The following is a 21,051-nucleotide window of genomic DNA, read 5'->3' as shown; positions in this document are numbered from 1 at the left end:
CTGATTCTCTGCTGACATGAAGCCAGATTGTCTGTTACGGGACCTTTCTCCTCTGCCTGGGTTCTGGGCCTAAATTTATGAAAATTGACTCTTACAGTGGTGGGTGACGTGAAGCCTGATTCTCTGCTATGATATGAAGACTGATTCTCTGCTGACATGAAGCCAGATTGTCTGTTACGGGACCTTTCTCCTCTGCCTGGGTTCTGGGCCTAAATTTATGAAAATTGACTCTTACAGTGGTGGGTGACGTGAAGCCTGATTCTCTGCTATGATATGAAGACTGATTCTCTGCTGACATGAAGCCAGATTGTCTGTTACGGGACCTTTCTCCTCTGCCTGGGTTCTGGGCCTAAATTTATGAAAATTGACTCTTACAGTGGTGGGTGACGTGAAGCCTGATTCTCTGCTATGATATGAAGACTGATTCTCTGCTGACATGAAGCCAGATTCTCTGTTACGGGACCTCTCTCCTCTGCCTGGGTGCTGGGCCTAAATTTATGACAATGGACTGTTGCAGTGGTGGCTGACGTGAAGCCTGATTCTCTGCTATGACATGCAGACTGATTCTCTGCTGACATGAAGCCAGATTCTCTGTTACGGGACCTCTCTCCTCTGCCTGTGTGTGTGCTGGGCCTAAATATATGCCAATGGACTGTTGCAGTGGTGGCTGACGTGAAGCCTCATTCTCTGCTATGACATGCAGACTAATTCTCTGCTGACATGAAGACAGATTCTCTGTTACGGGACCTCCCTCCTCTGCCTGGGTGCTGGGCCTAAATATATGCCAATGGACTGTTGCAGTGGTGGCTGACGTGAAGCCTCATTCTCTGCTATGACATGCAGACTAATTCTCTGCTGACATGAAGACAGATTCTCTGTTACGGGACCTCTCTCCTCTGCCTGGGTGCCGGGGCCTAAATATCTGAGAATGGACTGTTCCAGTGGTGGGTGACGGGAAGCCAGATTCTCTGCTATGGAACCTCTCTCCAATTGATTTTGGTTAATTTTTATTTATTACATTTTTATTTTAATTCATTTCCCTATCCACATTTGTTTGCAGGGGATTTACCTACATGTTGCTGCCTTTTGCAGCCCTCTAGCTCTTTCCTGGGCTGTTTTACAGCCTTTTTAGTGCCGAAAAGTTCGGGTCCCCATTGACTTCAATGGGGTTCGGGTTCGGGACGAAGTTCGGATCGGGTTCGGATCCCGAACCCGAACATTTCCGGGATGTTCGGCCGAACTTCTCGAACCCGAACATCCAGGTGTTCGCTCAACTCTAGATGCAAGTACATTTTACATTTCATTTGGAAATCAAGGTCCCAGAGTCTGGAAGAAGTGTGGAGAGGCCACAATCCAAGTTGCTAGAGGTCCAGTGTGACGTCTCCACAGTCAGTGATGGTTTGGGCAGCCATGTCATCTTCTGGTGTAGGTCCGCTATGTTATATCAAGTCCAAAGTCAGTGTAGCCATGGTATCACTGTGCTTGATTGGCCAGCAAACTCACCTGACCTAACACTCATAGAGAATCTATGGAGTATTGTCAAGAGGAAGATTAGAGACACCAGACCCAACAATGCAGATGAGCTGAAGGCCACTATCAAAGTAACCTGCACTTCCATACCATCTCAGCTGTGCCACAGGCTGATCGCCTCCATGCCATGCCGCAATAATGTAGTAATTCATGCTAAAGGAGCCCCGACCAAGTACAGAATGCATATACTGTACATACTTTTTAGTAGGTCAACAATATTAAAATTTTCTGAGATGCTAACTTTTGGGTTTTTATTAGCTGTAAGCCAAGCATGTCAAACTCAAAGGCTAACATGGGCCAAAAAAACAAAATGTAAGTTTATGTGGGCCGCATCAAAAAAAATATTTTTTTTTTTACAATATAATGCAGACGGATCCGTTCTGAACGGATCCACCGTCTGCATTATATGAGCGGATCCGTCTCAGACGGATCCGCTCTGAACGCAAGTGTGAAAGTAGCCTTAGGGGCGAGAACCTAGGATCTTTCATCCCTTGTCCTATTCAGCTCTATCAGGGTGAATAGGACTTCACACTGTCCCTGCTGCTCTGTGCCTTGTGCACACAGCATCAGGGATGTTACCATGGCAACCAGGGCTTCTGTAGCGTCCATGGTAACTGATCGGAGCCCCAGGCTTACACAGCTGGGGCTCCGATCAGAAGCTGCCACTGCACCACCAATGAGGGGGAGGGGAGAGGTCCCTGTGGCTACTGCCACCAATGATTTTAATACTGGGGGGTTGAGAGGGGCTGGCGCACTGTGCCACCAATGATTTTATTGGGATGGGGGGTTGAGGGGGGGGGGCACACTGCAGCACCAATGATAAATTACCCCTTTATACAGGAGGCGGGTACTGGCAGATCAGCAGTTAACCCCTTAGGTGCCGCACCTGAGGGGTTAACTGCCTCTGATCGCAGCTCCCTGTCAGGGGCAGGGTGCCGGCAATGCGATTCTGCTGCCGGCACCCGCCTCCTGTATTGTTTTAAAGACTGACTTTCACTATCAGGCCATACAGAGCGGCGCCCAGCGATGTCTCAGCACTCACCATTAGTCCTGGGCGCCGCTCCGTTCGCCCGCAGTGCTCCATTACTGTCTCCTCTCCTGCTCCACATGCTGCTGATTACTATCGGAGCGATGGGAGGAGACATCAGCTTCACTAGTGGGCGTTCCTTCTTCCTGGCTGTAGCGCTGTCCAATCGCAGCGCAGGGAGAAGGAACGCCCACTAGTGAAGCTGATGTTTCCTCCCATCGCTCCGATAGTAATGAGCAGCATGTGGAGCAGGAGAGGAGACAGTAATGGGGCACTGCGGGCGAACGGAGCGGCGCCCAGGACTAATGGTGAGTGCTGGGACATCGCTGGGCGCCGCTCTGTGGGAAATGGGAATAGTCCTATCATTGGTGGCTCAGTGCGCCCGCCCCTCCTCCGCCCCTCTCTCCTCATTGGTGGCGCAGTGCGCCCGCCCCTCCTCCCCCCCCTCTCTTCTCATTGGTGGCAGCGGCAGCAGCACAGGGGGAGGGAGGACAGCTTCCTTCTCCCCGTGCTGCTGAGAGAACATGAGCGCACCGATAGCAGCGCGCTCATGTTCAGAGATACTAGACTGCCGGGCCGCAAAGATATTCATTGCGGGCCGCATGCGGCCCGCGGGCCGCATGTTTGACACCCATGCTGTAAGCCATAGCCATCATCATAAAAATAACTAAATGCCTTAAATAGATCACTATGTGTGTAATGAACCTATAGAATATATCACTTTTTAAACTAAATTAGTGAAATAATTTAAAAATTTACTTTTTAATGATATTCTAATTTATTGAGATGCACATGTATAATCTGGAATGTGGTGAGTTGAAACATTTATCCATATCTGCTATTAAATAGTGTTGATCGTGAATATCGGCACTTAGCAACATCCCTAGCAACCAATAGGAAAGTTGCCTACCCCTTAGTGTTGATCGCGAATTACATTGCCGATTTTCGCAATCAAGTAAATAATGACCGGAGATCACGAATTCTCGAATTTGCAAATTTATGGCGAATATTCGGCCAAATATTCGCAAAATATCGTAAATTCGAATATTGCCTATGCTGCTTATCACTACTATTAATTAAAAAATCCTGTGTGCAGATGGGACAAACATCCAGAATGTCAACCATCACTGCAGCCTGCACCAGTCTGGGCTTTATGACCACAAAGCAGCCTCTCCTCAGTAAAAGACACATGAATACCTGCCTGGAGTTTGCAAAAACAAAAAAAAATAAAGGAGTCTCAGACTGTGAAAAACAAAGTTCTCTGGTCATGTCTGGAGGAAACCAGGCACTGCTGATCCTCTGCCCAATACCATTCCAACATTAAAGAATGGTGATGGCAGCATGATGCTGTGGAGGTGTTTTTCAGCAGCTGGGACAGGGAGACCGGTTAAGGTTGAGGTAAAGCTGAATGGAGCAAAGTCCAGAGATATTCTTAATAAAAACTTGGACCTGGATCTCAGCCTGGGTTTGAGGGTTCACCTTCCAACAAGACAATTACCCTAAGCACACATCCAAGATAACACAGGAGCGGCTTAGGGACAACTTTCTAAATGTCTTTGAGTGGCCCAGCCAGAACTCTGAACCTAATGGAACATCTCTGGAGAGAACTGAAAATGGCTGTCCACCGACATCCCCATCCAACCTGACTGGGTTAGAGAGAATCTGCGGAGAAGAACAGCAGAAAATCACCAAATCCTGGTGTGCAAACCATTTGGTATCATCCTCAAGAAGACTGTAGGCTGTATTTGCTGCCAAACGGGCTTCAACTACGTCCTGAGTAAAGGGTCTTAATACTTACCGTATTTATCGGCGTATAACACGCACAGGCGTATAACACGCACCTTCATTTTAAGAGGGAAATTTCAGGAAAAAAAGGGTAGCTCAGAACTTTTTTTTTATTAATATTATTACCACTTATAAGGTAAATAATGTAAAAGGATGACACTTATGGGGCTCTGTGGATGACACTTATGTCATCCACAGATCCCCATAAGTGTCATCTACAGATCCCCCATCAGATGGATCAGTGTGGAGAGAGGAGGCGGGGACACTCATGGCGGGGCCCGGTGCAGTGACTCTACTCTAATACACCGGGCCCCGCAACTGTTAAACATTCAATCTGATCTCTTGAAGACGCGCTGTACGGTACTTACTGTAGTACCGGAGGTATAACATTAAGACGGCGCAGACCGGCATCTCCCTCGGTCATGCGCCGCCTGTCTCAGCTCCCTCCTGATGCGCTGCCTGCCCCAGCTCCCTCCTCATGCGCCGCCTGCCCCAGCTCCCTCCTCATGCGCCGCCTGCCCCAGCTCCCTCCTCATGCGCCGCCTGCCCCAGCTCCCTCCTCATGCGCCGCCTGCCTGCTTATCTCACTTTATGAATGAACAGGCAGGCGGCGCATGACAGAGTGAGCTGGGGCAGGCGCCGCATGACAGAGGGAGCTGGGACAGGCGGCGCATGAGGAGGGAGCTGCGGCAGGCGCTGCGCCGTCTTAATGTTATACCTCCGGTATGTAAAAACATGGCTTCTTAACATTATATCGGCGTATAACACGCATACATCATTTTCCCCCTATTTTCAGGGGGAAAAAGTGCGTGTTATACGCCGATAAATACGGTATATCAATGCAAGATTTTATCTTTTCCTTTTCAATAAGTTAGTGAAAGAAGCCCGAGGGCTGGGCCCACATGTACAAGGGTAAACGATGACACACAGACACAGACAACAGTTCATTCCCAGCAGTTGAATTTACTGAACAATGTATTGAACAAGAAGCTGAGAACATATAAAACGGATTGGTACACAGAGAATAAACCAACAGTAAATGTAACGCTGTCTAACAATAAACCAGTAAGCTAAATATCAACTTTGCAGACTAAAACAGGTTATTAATATTACTCTGATAAGCAGCTCCAATGTAGACTTTTTATCTTGTTATCCTTTGCTGCCATCTACTGACCAAAGTGAGATATTTCAGTAATTATACAATTTACACATGCAGAATAATACATTTAAAGAGGTTATCCGAGTTATTTTTTTGTTCTTTGTATGTTTCTAACTAATCAAATGTAACAGCTTTACCATGCACTTACTGCATCTGTAGTTGCTCCTTTCTCAGATTTCACTGAGGGTGATGTCAGCTTCTCTCCCTGCTCTGATAATGATTTGTGCACAAGTCTGAGAGATCAGATATGTGTCTGTACACGAGACGTCACTGTGCTGGCCACGCCCCCCTGCACTGCCAGCTGCTGCTGTCTGCCCTGTGTCTCCGTCCCACTGGATACTTCAGGAAAGATTAACACCTTCAGGAGCACAGACTCAGGGCTGAAGGCTTTACTGAGTAGCTGCAGGTAGTGAGGAGACAAATGCTGGGCACCAGAGCTGACAGACTAGAGGAGTTCTGCACAAGAACAGGTAGGGAGAAGATCCTGTGTGTATCAGCAGTGTCATTGTACAGCTGGGACTTCAGCAAGCAGACATGTCACTCTGTATTCACTCCCTCTGCAGAACAGGGGGAGGGGAAGAGATTGTTGTGATTGCAGGTTAACAAATAGCCAGAAGAGAACTAGGAAAATTAGGAAATCTATATATTTTTTTTTTACCTAAAACTTGCTTACCTAAAACTTGCTTAGCTTAGTTATATATTGCTGTCCATCAGATTTACAGTGCTATATATATTTTTTTTTTTCATAACTCGGACAACCCCTTTAAGGTCCCTTGCCCCACATCCTTACATTAGTAAAGATTTCTAACATTCTGTTTTCACTTTGTCATTATGGGTTATGGAGTGCAGAATGACAGGGAACAACTTAATTTCTTTGAAATTTTAGCACAAGGCCACAGCATAACAAAAAAATAAAAAATAAATAAAGGATCTGAAAACTTCCTGAAAGCATTGTATGTGTTACAGCCACAGTACTGATCATGCGGGCATAGTGGCAGTGTCTAAACGATCAGTGTTGTAAAAGCGTGCCACTTGTTTTCTGGGAACATCTGCTTATTCAGTTCTGCTATACCACAGGTCCTCAAGGGGTATATTTATACAACAGAAGGCATCCTTAGGCAGCAGGTCTAAAAATAAAGCCACACACCTGCAACAGTTCTTACGTTGCACCTGTGCGAGTTCTTCGATGTTTAGCAAAACCTGCTCTGTGTGTAAAACATTCAGCAAATTCAGAACATGAAAATAGCCTCTCTCCTGTATAAACTCTTAGATGTTTCCTAACATTTCATTTCTGTCTAAAATATCTCCCACATTAGCACATGAATATAGTTTCTCCACTGTGTGAGTTCTCTGATGTTCAGCAAGAACCGATTTCCGACCAAAACATTTCCCACATTCTGAACATGAAAACGGCTTCTCTCCTGTGTGAGTTCTTCGATGTTCCAAAAGGCCTGATTTCTTGCAAAAACATTTCCCACATTCAGGACATGAAAATGGCTTCTCTCCTGTGTGAATTCTCTGATGTTCAACAAGAACCGACTTCCGACCAAAACTTTTCCTGCATTCCGAACATGAAAATGGCTTCTCCCCTGTGTGAATTTTTCGATGTTCCACAAGGCTTGTTTTCTGGCTAAAACATTTCCCACATTCTGGACATAAAAATGGCGTTTCTCCTGTGTGGATTCTCTGATGTTCAACAAGAACTGACTTCCGACCAAAACATTTCCCGCATTCTGAACATGAAAATGGCTTCTCTCCTGTGTGAATTCTTCGATGTTCCACAAGGTTTGATTTCTGGCCAAAACACTTCCCACATTCTGGACATGAAAATGGTGTCTCTCCTGTGTGGATTCTTCGATGTTCCAATAAGCTTGATTTCTGGCCAAAACATTTTCCACATTCAGGACATGAAAATGGCATCTCCCCTGTGTGAGTTCTCTGATGGTAAAGAAGAAGTGACTTGAGTCTAAAACATTTTCCACATTCTAAACATGAAAATGGCTTCTCCCCTGTGTGGATTCTTCGATGTTTCACTAAATTTCTTTTCTGACTAAAGCATTTTGCACATTCAGGACATGAAAACGGTTTCTCTCCCGTGTGAGTTCTTTGATGTTCAACAAGATCTGGTTTATAGTTGAAACATTTCCCACATTCTGAACATGAAAATGGCCTCTTCTTGGTGTGAGTTCTTTGATGAGTAACAAGAGTTGATTTCTGACCAAAACATTTCCCACAATCAGGACATGAAAATGGCTTCTCCCCTGTATGAGTTCTCTGATGAGTAACAAGACATGATTTCAGACTAAAACATTTCCCACAATCGGGACATGAATATGGCTTCTCTCCTTTGTGAATTCTCTTATGCATAACAAGAGCAGATCTTTTGGCAAAACATTTCCCACATTCTGAACATAAAAATGGCTTCTCCCCTGTGTGAATTCTTAAATGTTCCACAAGATTTGATTTCTGACTAAAACATTTCCCACATTCTAAACATGGAAATGGCTTCTCCCCTGTGTGAGTTCTTAGATGTTCCACAATATGTGATTTCTTTGCAAAACATTTCCCACATTCTGGACATGGAAATGGTTTCTCTCCCGTGTGAATTCTTTGACTAAAATACTTTTCACATTCTGAACCTGAAAGTGTTCTTTTATCTCTGTCAATTATTTCATGCACAGATTGTTTAGACTGATTCTGTGATTGACTCAGTGATTGATTGGACAAAAGATTCCAGTGACCAATGGTATTGGTGGGTAGATCTCCACTGTGAAGGTCTAAGGACACATTAGCATTTATTGAATTAGCTTGTGTGACATTGTTGTCTTCTACTTTTTCAGATAAAAGGAGATGTTCATTGGAGTCTCTCGTCTCATCCTCACCTGGAAAAATAAATATTTTCTTATTTTCTCAAAGTAGTATCTATATAACGGATATGAATGGAGGCAAATGCAGCATGAACATATATGTGAAATAAATATATATACACATGTTATGAGTTAGGTTTTAACCAGCTTAATCAAACCCATATCAAACATCCATGGACAGATATTTCCTAACAAAGAGTTAAATAGTTTCCAGATAAAAGACTTAAAGGGGTTAAGTCTAAGTTTCGTTCGGCAGACAGCCGCTTCCCCCATACACATACAAATTCGGCTCAGCAAAATATGTCTGTGTACACCATAGGAGAGTGGAGAAAGCTGCTGCCAGACAGTTCTAAAGGTGGCTTATCTCCCAGGTGAATATTTGGATTGGGCGAAAATGGGACATTTCCGAGGGAGAGTCAGGAACTCCCCACAGACATTAGTGTGCCAGCCGAACCCACGGTTCTTGGCAGGTTCATCCGACAAAAGTATAATTTATATGGCCAGCTAAAAAAAGCCTATAGGAATGAAATCATGGTGTTCAGTTGACAAGGAGGTGTTAATGAATGGTTGTGTCACGACCCTTGGCTAGGTTGTAACTCTGTGTCTGCACGTGCGGTTGCCTTGGGCAACATGGCACTTTTCCATGGATGTGGTGTTTCCCCATTTTGGTATGCACTGGGTTAAGGTGTGTCTGCTAGTTGTGGTGGGTGTGACCTCAGGCCTCCTTATATGTTTGTGTGTTGGAGCCTGTAGTCAGTTTGATTTTGTTGTCTGCCTGTGTAGGAGCTCTGCTCCCTGGCTGAATGTCTTAGTCTGTTGGAGCCACCCTTATTTATTATATTGTTTCCCTTGCTTTGTCTGTGTGTCCCCTCTGGTGTGTTTCTGTTTTCCCTCCCTCACCTGGTGTACGTTGTTATGGTGTGGGCCTTGATTGGAGGTTTGTGTTTTGGTGTGTTTGCTCCTGAAGGGGCTTGCTTTCCCAGTGGGGTTTAAGCGAAGGCAAGACTGTGGGTTTCCCAGCCTGGAGCCTTCTTCCATCTCGGCTGCGGCAGGTAAGTGTGGATAGCATTGTTATGTCTGTGTAACTTACCTGCCGTACTGATTATCCCATGGTCTTGCATCCTGTCTGCTACTGGGCCTCTGGAGACATCATTCATCTGTGGTCAAGGATGAATGGGTGGCCTCTATCCTGTCATCAGGCCTAGGGCATAGCAGGGATAGCAGGGTCCTAGGTTGGTGAGCATGAGCCCCCTTACCTTCTGAGGCGGCTCATGCGCTAGGAATCTAGGAAGAGCTCAGGGTTACATTAGGAGGTGACCTGCTCCCTGTTCCCTGCTATCTGGCGTTTCAGCCATTGCACGGTTGGGGTTTTTCCTTACTCCCCGCCGTGACATTTTGCCTCTGACATCAGATTGAGGGTTTTCAATAACCACACCATGTATTTATGATCGAGGGACACGTTTGTTCAAAAATGTGTGCGAAGAGCTTTCATTTTCAATTATTGTAGTAACAATGTAATCCAGAATAATCTCTAATCCCTTTAAATTGGAAGATACGAATGGATCCAGCCAAGTCACTTTCAGGCAACTAGGACCAGGCAAAAATGGCCCTTAACAATGCTCCCGCTTTCCACTCCTTCTGGGTGGGCCATGCCACTGGAATAGATTTGTCCATTTATGCACGATATTGCTTGCTTATTGGCTAGGCCTCTCTCACTCTGACTGTGGAGTGCGGGCATGCTACCTCCAGCTTTTAAAGGGCTAGTGCATGTATACCCTATTCTTTACCAGTCAATGGCTGGTCATTGTGGGGATTTTTAGTCACCTTCCGCTGTCGGTAAGTGCCTGAGCAATAGAGTCTAGTCCGCTAGGTATGCTGTTATACGTTTGTCTGCCCGTGTACTGACTTCTGTCTGTTTCCCAGATTTGACCTTTTGATACCTGGCCTTTCTCTAATCTCCACTCTTGGCATCAAGAGAATGCCAAGAGTGTGCAAAGCAGTAACCAAAGCAAAAGGTGGCTACTTTGAAGAACCTAGAATATGACATATTTTCAGTTGTTTCACACTTTTTTGTTATGTATATAATTCCACATGTGTTAATTCATAGTTTTGATGCCTTCAGTGTGAATCTACAATTTTCATAGTCATGAAAATAAAGAAAACTCTTTGAATGAGAAGGTGTGTCCAAACTTTTGGTCTGTACTGTATATATATATATATATATATATATATATATACACAAATAAAAATACTAAGTATATTTAAAAAGTACAAAGTAGATTGAAACCGATAAACAGAGGAAGTTCGCTTCCTGTTAACGGTATCAGCAGGAGATTAAAAACAAATGGTTAAAAACAAGAAATAAAAGATAAAATGGATGGGAAACATCCAATGAGGCACTTTCTTCACTAGGGGGTTGTCAGCAGGATAAGCATAAAACACCTGTGACGGTTTCCCCCTGGCCAGGATCGTGTGTAGAATCTCAGTGAATGATGGCAGCGAGGCAGAGCGCTTCTGATCAAATCACCTTTATTGTATGATATATGGCTCAACGCGTTTCGGGGATCAAGGTATCCCCTTCATCAGGAGAAAGTATGCTACAGTTGTACTTTTGACATGTCAGGTCTATAAATACACAAATCAATAAAGAATTTGGCACAAAAAGACCTAAAATGGAAGTAATGTGGTGTCACTTCCGGTCGGTGGAACGCAGACTGCGTTCCAAAGGGCGGAAGTCGAGTGATCGAATGGGATAATAAAGAAATAATAGTAGAGTGCAATGATACAAGTTGGGGTGTGAAGCGTTAATGATGGGGAGGTGGCCGAGAACAGGTGTTAGAGTGAAGGGATGGAGCGATCCGATGCGATCCACCAAACGCTCCTTCCGGTGGAACGCTTAGTGGAACGCATGATCGGGGGCGGGGTTAGCGGAATTAATATGGGGAAGAAGGAAAAGATGTTGAATAATCGAAAAATCAAATAATATCTTTATAGTTGGAAGCGCGGGCTATGCGGACGTGGCCGGGAACAAATATTATTGCAGGGGGAGGTGCCGATCCGATGCAATTACATCCGGTGGAACGCTTGGTGGAGCGCACGTTCGGGGGGCGGGGTGAGCGGTGGTTACGTGCGCATGTATCTGACAGCACGGACGGGTCGGAGGTTCTAGGAGGCACTGTATGTGTGGTCATATGATATTGGTCACATGATCAGGGTACGTGTCAAGTGTGCTGACGGGGAAATGGTCTATAAATCAATTAGCATGCGAAAGAGATACTTAAATACTTAAAAGCATGTGAGATTACATGGAAATGATCTCTGCTTCAAAGAGGGCCTCAAGGTGTCAGCATGTGAAAGCTGAGTTCCTCAGCTGGTATCTTCTTTTCAAAAGCCCATGCTACCTTCTTCGTCTCCTCCGAAACCCAAGCAATTGCATAAAGTCAAGCTGCCCAAAGAGGATCATCTGCATAGGTGCAGCAGTGACTATTGCAAATAACCTGTTCCCTCTTCATGGGAAACTCCAGTGCCTAGGGTTGATTGGATGGACAACCCTGGGCAAAGTCAAGTTCTCTCTGAAGCTGTGTCCTTAACATGCAGTAAAATTTGGTTTACCTTGCAGGCCGTCCTGGACTCCTGCATCAGGCCTTGGTAGCCCAATACTATATCCCTTCCAAGCAGTTGGAGAGGCCTTTGGTAGTCACATCTATCAAGGGGATGACACTTATGGAATCCATGAAATGTCACCGTGCCCATTGATCTCCAAGTGAGAGTCTTGCTCACACAGAAGATCCTATGTCCTGCCTGTTTCTACTAGTATCCTCCTTCCGTGATTTTGCACTGGGGATGATTGTCGTTTCCGCTGCTTGGCTTCTGTGCGACCACCCATGGCTCCACAGGCTCCCAAGAATCTACTGGGCCATGCTTCATGCCAGCTACATGTATATTTTTGATAAAACGGAAGGTAGTCACCACACAGATCCTATGACTGATTGGGCTCCGGTCTGGCACCATGCCTCCTAGTGGCCAAGACCATCCATTATTGTTATCGGAGACTCAGGCTATGTTGGACTACATAAAAAAAAAAACTTAAAGAAAGGTTTAATTAGAAATCTTTCTCCCCAGCTGAGGCTGGATTTCTTTTTATGAAGAGAAAGGATGGTTCTCTGCGGTTCTGCATTGATTATTAGGGATTGAAAATTACAAGAATACATGTGAAGAATAAATGTCCCGTGCCTCTGCTCCCTTGGCCTTTTGATAGGATTCATGGATCCAGAATCTTCCCAAAGTTGGAACTCGGTGGGGCCTATAATTTGATTTGAATACTGACGGGTGACTAGTGGTGGATGGCATTCAACACTCCTGAAAAGCACTATGAGTATTTAGTCATGCCCTTTGGCCTCTGTAACACTCCTGCAGCATTCCAAAATGTCATCTATGACGTCTTTCGGGACCTCCTCTATGATCGTGTGATGCAACAATATTTTTTTGCATTGTCCAGTTGTTTCTAGGCAGTTATTGTAATACTGAGGAGGAGGGGAAGGGCTGTGGCCACTGCGCCACCAATGTATATAATTAACCCCTGAATACAAATGTGGGCGGCGGGTGCTGGCCGTATCACACAGCCGGCACCCAGCCTCAGCGACGGGGCAATGCGATCCGCCGAACCAGGTTAATTAACCTCTCAGGTGCCACACCTGAGGGGTTAATTGACAGGGTTCATGGGATCGCTGTGCCCTGTCATGTGGCCGCCTCTATAACCATGTACAGAAAATAAGTATACAATCAGTAAATAAACTGATAACACCTCCATGTGAGCTGTGATTAATGCCGAGGAGACGAGTGATGATCTCCTTGGTAGAGGACATTGCGATTATCACCTACATCTCTCCAGGGAGATTAAACATGGACTTGACATAATTAAAACATAACTCATAACAATGATGACGAGGACGAGGTTTCTCTGAACTTTGTATCAGTTTTGCCATTAACAAAGGAATTTACAGTCAACAAGATTTATATATATAAAAAACGGACTCTAACCTTTCACAGACACCGATCCGGGGTCTTCGAGGCCACTTGTCATTTCACCAGAAATTTCCTGCAAAGATCCAACATTAAAGACATGAAGAAAACAGAAAAAGGAACCCGAGTTTCTCTTATATCCAGGTGAAGGTTAGAAACCCCTAGAAGACATGAACCAATCTGCCCTAAAGGAGAAGGATCTCCTCAAGTGTCGGTCAGACAGGATCAACATTCAGACAAGTGTTTTAAACATCAGCAGAAAGGTTTGAATTGATCTGATCCTATCCTGGAGGGGGCGCTGTGCTCATCACCTCCGGTTCTTACATTATTCTATAATGTCACAGCTTTTACAGTGAAGAAGCCTTTTATCAGCGCTGGAGACTGAACCTTCTTACATTCATATATTTGTACAGTTTTATCAGGTCTCCCCTTAGATATCTCCTCCCAAGACTAAATAAAAATTCCCTCATAACTGAGGGTCTCGGGCCTCTTATCAGTTTTGTTGATCTTTGGACTTTTTTTTCACAATTAGGGGTTTTCTCATCTGAGATATTGGTGGCATAACTCTAGGCTATGCCACCAATGTCAGACAGGTGTGGGTCTAGGAGGTGTGACCCACGTCTATCTCTAGAACGGAGCTCCAAAAGTGAACAGGAGTGGACCATGTATGTGCGGCCGGCCTGCTTATAATTTATATGGTAGCGCCCAAAATAGCCGGACACTGGCTTGGCTATTTATGGCACTTCGATACAAGTGAATGAAGCGGTGGCCGCGCTTGCGCAGTGCTCTCTACATTCATTTCTATGGGACTCCCTAAGATAGCCGAGCGCGCCACTTGTCTATTTTCAGCACACCCATACAAATTAATGCAGGGCGGTTGCGCATGTGCGGAGTGTTCTCCTTCACTTTGGGAGCTTCGTTCTAGAGTGATGTGCCACCAATTGTAGCTTAGGCTGTATTGCAACAGCTAGCTTACGCTTTTTCCTCCCCCACATTGTTGGTTAAAACTTTACATTTATTTTTATTTGTACTTAATAAAACTACTATATCAATGAGAACCTACAGTTAAAACTTTCAGGGTGAGCTCTAATCTCACTGCAATTCAGTAATATCTGGAATAGCGTCTGTGGCGGCTGCGCACTCACACTGATGCCTCTATTCTAATATCCTATTAGGTGTATTCATTCTCATAGCGCTCACTTCCTGGACTAAAACTGTAACTTAGAATCTACCCCCCGACATGTTTTGCCGAGTACCGGCGTCTTCAGGGGCTGGGCAGTCTATGATTCCAAGTGACGAGGACTTGATCTTTTAATATACCTCTGTTTATGACGTCATTCGTCATAGGCCAATAATCATCGCTTTCTCTCCATCATTCTCCCCTGCCTATCTATTCTTCCCCCCTATTGGTTGGTCCTGGTGATGCTTAGTTCCCGTTCTCTCCCGCTCCATCTCGCGCATGCGCCAGAACTTGAAGTTCTCCTCTTCATTCTATACATATTGCAAAGTGGTCTTCTTTCAATACTGTGCATGCACCAGGTCTTGGAGCATTTCCAGCTCCCCTTTGTCTATTGGGCTTCACTTGTTTATTGCGCATGTATCGGGACTTAGATTCTCTTCCCAAAGGGTCCACTTCTAATACATGTGCTGTTGAGTCTGATACAGTAGCATGGTTACTTATTTCTACTGTACTTACACTTAATCTTATCTCGGAACATGATATACCAATTCCATCACCATTACCATAGATATAGCTGAGGACAATTTACTCCTAATGGTTTAGGTCATTCTTAGTAGGGGCTCGCCATTTATGAGATGATGTTATGGACTTAAGTCACTATAAGGACAACCTATTTGGATCCTATATATTATTCTAATCCTCTTTTAGTTTCTTTTTTGATATATACATCTGTAATCTTATTCCATTTCCACCAGATTAAATCTTTCCATTTGTTTCAATTGTCTGTCATATGTGTATTGGGCATTTAGGATCTTTTAAATAAATGAAGAGTAGGTAAACCCCTCATTAAGGCCTTTAGGGCCTAGGCTTTGCAGGTGATAGATCCAGCAGGTTTCTTCTTGTAGGAGTCTTCTATCAAAGTCTCCTTGTCTGGGTCCTTTTTTGATCTTCTGAATCCCCCAGACTTTAAGTTTGGTCACATCGCCTTGATGTTGTTCTATCATATGTCTAGAGAGTGATGTATCTGCCCCTGTATTAATTTTACTAAAATGTCCGGAAAGTCTCCTTCTCAACTCTTGGGTGGTCTTACCGACATAAATTTTAGGGCAGTAACACTTTATTGCGTATACCACTCCTCTGGGGCTTGCAATTAATATACTCTCTTATCTGGTAATGTTTACCATCTACTGGATTGGTAAATTCCTTTAGGGGTGTCATGTACCTGCAGTAGATACATTCTCCACAGGGATACGATCCCTTAGTACTCAACCAAGTGGTGACTGGTGTCTTCTCTTGCTGGAAATGGCTATGTACCAACATGTCTTTCAGGTTTTTCCCTCGTCTATACGTTATTGCTGGATTGGGGGGGATTACTTCTCTTAAATCTTCATCTGTTTTCAGGATATGCCAGTATCGCTCAAAAATTCTATATACTCGTTCGTGTTGGACATCAAAGTGCCAATACAGCGTATGGTCAATTTTTCTTCCTGCTTCTTTCTGCTACTTAGCAGAGCACTCCTATCTGTCTTCTTTGCTCTGTTATATGCCTTAAAAAGGCTTTTTTTCGGCTACCCCCTAGCCAGCAACCTCCGAAAGAGGAGGGCACTTTCTTTCTCGAAAGCTTCCTGAGCAGGTCCTTTTAGCTCGCAGATACTGTCCCACCGGAATCCCTCTCTTCAGGGCCGGTGGGTGGAAGCTTTCCCAATGAAGGAAGTTGTTGGTCGAGGTGGGCTTCCTATAGACTTCTGTCTGTACACTGCCGTCAGGCCCCAGGGTAATTGTCAGGTCCAGAAAATTTATGTTTTCTTTATGAATTTCTGCTGTAAATTTGAGGCCCAGTTCATTATTATTTAATATGTGAGTAAACGCAATAAATTCCTGTTCTGTGCCTTCCCAAAGAATTAAAACGTCGTCAATATAACGATCCCCAAAATAAAATGTGCTCTGTGTATTTGTATTGTGTTTCTGTGAAGACAATTCGGTCTTCCCACCACCCAAGAAATAGGTTTGCAAAATTAGGTGCACAAATCGTCCCCATCGCGGTATCGGTGATCTGTAAATAATATTTACCATCAAAAAAAAAATAATTGTGTTTTAACAAAAAATCAAGCAGTGGCTAAGACACACTGATTGTGACATTGATATTGTGTACCCCTAGTGCTTAGATAGTATTCAACTGCTTGAAGCCCTAAGTCGTGTCTGATACTTGTGTAAAGAGCCTCCACAGTCTAGGCTCGCTATATATGTCCGGGAACTGACATGGATATCCTGGAGCCTGACGACAGCATCTTTAGTGTCCCTAATATAAGATGGCAAGGTCGACACATAGGGAGAGATAACCTGATTGACATAGTCACTGATCTTTTCACATAGGCTTTGATTCCCTGAGACAATGGGTCTGCCTGGGATTGGTTGGATCTTTTTGTGGACTTTGGGGATAGCATAGAAAGTGGCAACAGTTGGACGTGGATTAAACAGTACCTTGTATTGCTCTTTAGTGATAAGGTTGGCATCTTTAGCTTCCATTAGGACCTTTTTTAGTTTCTCTGTAAACTTAACAGTAGGATTTTCCTTGAGGAGTCTGTATGTTTTTTCATCCTCTAGTAGTGATTTCACCATAGTGACATAATCTATCTGATCTAGGAGGACTACGTGTCCTCCTTTATCAGAAGGTTTTATTATTAGATTATTCTCTTCTATCAAAGATCAAGTCCTCGTCACTTGGAATCATAGACTGCCCAGCCCCTGAAGACGCCGGTACTCGGTGAAACATGTCGGGGGGGCAGATTCTAAGTTACAGTTTTAGTCCAGGAAGTGAGCGCTATGAGAAGGAATACACCTCATAGGATATTAGAATAGAGGCGTCAGTGTGAGTGCGCAGCCGCCACAGACGCTATTCCAGATATTACTGAATTGCAGTGAGATTAGAACTCACCCTGAAAGTTTTAACTATAGGTTCTCGTTGATATAGTAGGTTTTATTACCGTAAGTACAAATAAAAATAAAGGTGAAATTTTAACAATCAATGTGGGGGAGGAAAAAGCGTAAACTAGCTGTTGCAATACAGCCTAAGCTACAATGGTAATTCCCAACGCTGCTCCCTCACAATAGGGTTTTTGTGAACTAATATGTACCACCAATGTCTCAGGTAAGGTAATCCCTTTAAAACTGGAGATAGCCAAGCGCTGCACTTACTCCTCTTTGGTAGTGATGAGCAGCAGGGGTCATATTTGAATTAGTGATATTTCGCAAATATTTTGTAGAATATTCGTCGAATATTCGTTATATTCTACAGTCTTCTTTTTGTACTCGAATATCAGCAAGGTAATGATCCCGTATTATGCGCATATTAAGCGATCAATACAGGCGTGGGTCAAAAACGAATAAATAGCACTATAGAATATAGCGCTATATATTGTTTTTAAGAATATTCGTCATTTCTTTCCATCTGAAGTCATGATTCCTCACTGCTTAAGTCGCTTGTGGGCCAATGACTCATTGGCCCACAAGCAATAAGCAGGGAGGAATCATGTGTTCAGATGAAAAAAATGACGAATATTCTAAAAAACTAATATATAGCGCTATATTCTAACAATGTGACAGATTCCTTTTATCACAATCTTTTATAAAACCAGAAACCATTTTCAGCCACCAATAACAAGATGTAATGGAGCGTACAGTATACTCCACTGCTGCTGGGGGGGTCAGTAGACGGAGAGTACAGTATACTCCACTGCTGCTGGGGGAGGTCAGTAGACGGAGAGTACAGTATACTCCACTGCTGCTGGGGGAGGTCAGTAGATGGAGAGTACAGTATACTCCACTGCTGCTGGGGGAGGTCAGTAGATGGAGGGTACAGTATACTCCACTGCTGCTGGGGGAGGTCAGTAGACGGAGCGTACAGTATACTCCACTGCTGCTGGGGGAGGTCAGTAGACGGAGAGTACAGTATACTCCACTGCTGCTGGGGGAGGTCAGTAGACGGAGAGTACAGTATACTCCACTGCTGCTGGGGGAGGTCAGTAGATGGAGAGTACAGTATACTCCACTGCTGCTGGGGGAGGTCAGTAGACGGAGCGTACAGTATACTCCACTGCTGCTGGAGGAGGTCAGTAGATGGAGAGTACAGTATACTCCACTGCTGCTGGGGGAGGTCAGTAGATGGAGAGTACAGTATACTCCACTGCTGCTGGGGGAGGTCAGTAGACGGAGAGTACAGTATACTCCACTGCTGCTGGGGGAGGTCAGTAGACGGAGAGTACAGTATACTCCACTGCTGCTGGGGGAGGTCAGTAGATGGAGCGTACAGTATACTCCACTGCTGCTGGGGGAGGTCAGTAGATGGAGAGTACAGTATACTCCACTGCTGCTGGGGGAGGTCAGTAGACGGAGCGTACAGTATACTCCACTGCTGCTGGGGGAGGTCAGTAGATGGAGCGTACAGTATACTCCACTGCTGCTGGGGGAGGTCAGTAGACGGAGAGTACAGTATACTCCACTGCTGCTGGGGGAGGTCAGTAGATGGAGAGTACAGTATACTCCACTGCTGCTGGGGGAGGTCAGTAGACGGAGCGTACAGTATACTCCACTGCTGCTGGGGGAGTCAGTAGACGGAGAGTACAGTATACTCCACTGCTGCTGGGGAGGTCAGTAGACGGAGAGTACAGTATACTCCACTGCTGCTGGGGGAGGTCAGTAGATGGAGCGTACAGTATACTCCACTGCTGCTGGGGGAGGTCAGTAGATGGAGCGTACAGTATACTCCACTGCTGCTGGGGGAGGTCAGTAGATGCAGAGTACAGTATACTCCACTGCTGCTGGGGGAGGTCAGTAGACGGAGCGTACAGTATACTCCACTGCTGCTGGGGGAGGTCAGTAGATGCAGAGTACAGTATACTCCACTGCTGCTGGGGGAGGTCAGTAGACGGAGCGTACAGTATACTCCACTGCTGCTGGGGGAGGTCAGTAGACGGAGCGTACAGTATACTCCACTGCTGCTGGGGGAGGTCAGTAGATGGAGCGTACAGTATACTCCACAGCTGCTGGGGGAGGTCAGTAGATGAAGAGTACAGTATACTCCACTGCTGCTGGGGGAGGTCAGTATATGGAGCGTACAGTATACTCCACTGCTGCTGGGGGAGGTCAGTAGATGGAGAGTACAGTATACTCCACTGCTGCTGGGGGAGGTCAGTAGACGGAGAGTACAGTATACTCCACTGCTGCTGGGGGAGGTCAGTAGACGGAGCGTACAGTATACTCCACTGCTGCTGGGGGAGGTCAGTAGACGGAGAGTACAGTATTCTCCACTGCTGCTGGGGGAGGTCAGTAGACGGAGCGTACAGTATACTCCACTGCTGCTGGGGGAGGTCAGTAGACAGAGCGTACAGTATACTCCACTGCTGCTGGGGGAGGTCAGTAGACGGAGCGTACAGTATACTCCACTGCTGCTGGGGGAGGTCAGTAGACGGAGCGTACAGTATACTCCACTGCTGCTGGGGGAGGTCAGTAGATGGAGAGTACAGTATACTCCACTGCTGCTGGAGGAGGTCAGTAGACGGAGCGTACAGTATACTCCACTGCTGCTGGGGGAGGTCAGTAGACGGAGCGTACAGTATACTCCACTGCTGCTGGGGGAGGTCAGTAGACGGAGCGTACAGTATACTCCACTGCTGCTGGGGGAGGTCAGTAGACGGAGCGTACAGTATACTCCACTGCTGCTGGGGGAGGTCAGTAGATGGAGAGTACAGTATACTCCACTGCTGCTGGGGGGGGTCAGTAGACGGAGAGTACAGTATACTCCACTGCTGCTGGGGGAGGTCAGTAGATGGAGAGTACAGTATACTCCACTGCTGCTGGGGGAGGTCAGTAGACGGAGCGTACAGTATACTCCAATGCTGCTGGGGGAGGTCAGTAGATGGAGAGTACAGTATACTCCACTGCTGCTGGGGGAGGTCAGTAGATGGAGCGTACAGTATACTCCACTGCTGCTGGGGGAGGTCAGTAGACGGAGAGTACAGTATACTCCACTGCTGCTGGGGGAGGTCAGTAGATGGAGAGTACAGTATACTCCACTGCTGCTGGGGGAGGTCAGTAGAAAGCTCCATTACATCAGTCTATAGAGGATTTGTAGAAACCTCAGCTTCATCTACCTGATGATCCAGTGGGATATTTGGTTTCTCCTCTGGACAGTCCTGGGAATACAGAGGACTGGGACATCTCTCTGGTGGATTTCTTTGACTGGATCCATCTATAGAAAATACACACAGCGACTGAATACATTGTCTATATGTGATGATCAGGAATCTGACCCTCAAAACTGTTCTCTCCTCTACAGTCATGGAAGGTCTCCTCTTACGCGGTAATGTGAGGGACTGGTGATTCTCCATCATGACGTCCTTGTATAGATCCTTTTGTCCTTCTAAATACTCCCACTCCTCCATGGAGAAATAGACAGCGACATCCTGACACCTTATAGGAACCT

General features: G+C 45.4%; 1 protein-coding gene across 1 annotated transcript; it reads right to left on the bottom strand.

Annotated features, from left to right (window-relative positions):
* Window positions 1-5,908: 5,908 nt before the first annotated feature.
* LOC122934764 (gastrula zinc finger protein XlCGF57.1-like) lies at window positions 5,909-21,043 on the bottom strand. The gene is made up of 4 exons (XM_044290456.1): window positions 20,926-21,043; window positions 20,720-20,817; window positions 13,409-13,466; window positions 5,909-8,383 (listed from the first exon to the last, which is right to left on the bottom strand). The coding sequence occupies exons 1-4, from the start codon at window positions 21,008-21,010 to the stop codon at window positions 6,768-6,770; spliced, it is 1,857 nt and encodes a 618-aa protein (XP_044146391.1). The 5' UTR covers window positions 21,011-21,043; the 3' UTR covers window positions 5,909-6,767.
* Window positions 21,044-21,051: the final 8 nt, after the last annotated feature.

The sequence above is a fragment of the Bufo gargarizans genome, chromosome 4 (genome assembly GCF_014858855.1).
Source record: "Bufo gargarizans isolate SCDJY-AF-19 chromosome 4, ASM1485885v1, whole genome shotgun sequence".
In the NCBI taxonomy this organism is placed as follows: domain Eukaryota; kingdom Metazoa; phylum Chordata; class Amphibia; order Anura; family Bufonidae; genus Bufo; species Bufo gargarizans.
The sequence above is the reverse complement of the archived record's forward strand: the minus strand, read 5'-3'. Positions and strand labels throughout refer to the sequence as shown.

Excerpts from the sequence above, each read along its gene's own strand:
- LOC122934764 (XM_044290456.1), bottom strand. The coding sequence starts at position 21,010 with ATGGAGGAGTGGGAGTATTTAGAAGGACAAAAGGATCTATACAAGGAC. Across the intron at positions 13,467-20,719 it reads ATATCCCACTGGATCATCAG|GAAATTTCTGGTGAAATGAC; the intron begins GTAGATGAAGCT and ends GGATCTTTGCAG. Across the intron at positions 8,384-13,408 it reads CGGATCGGTGTCTGTGAAAG|GTGAGGATGAGACGAGAGAC; the intron begins GTTAGAGTCCGT and ends TTATTTTTCCAG.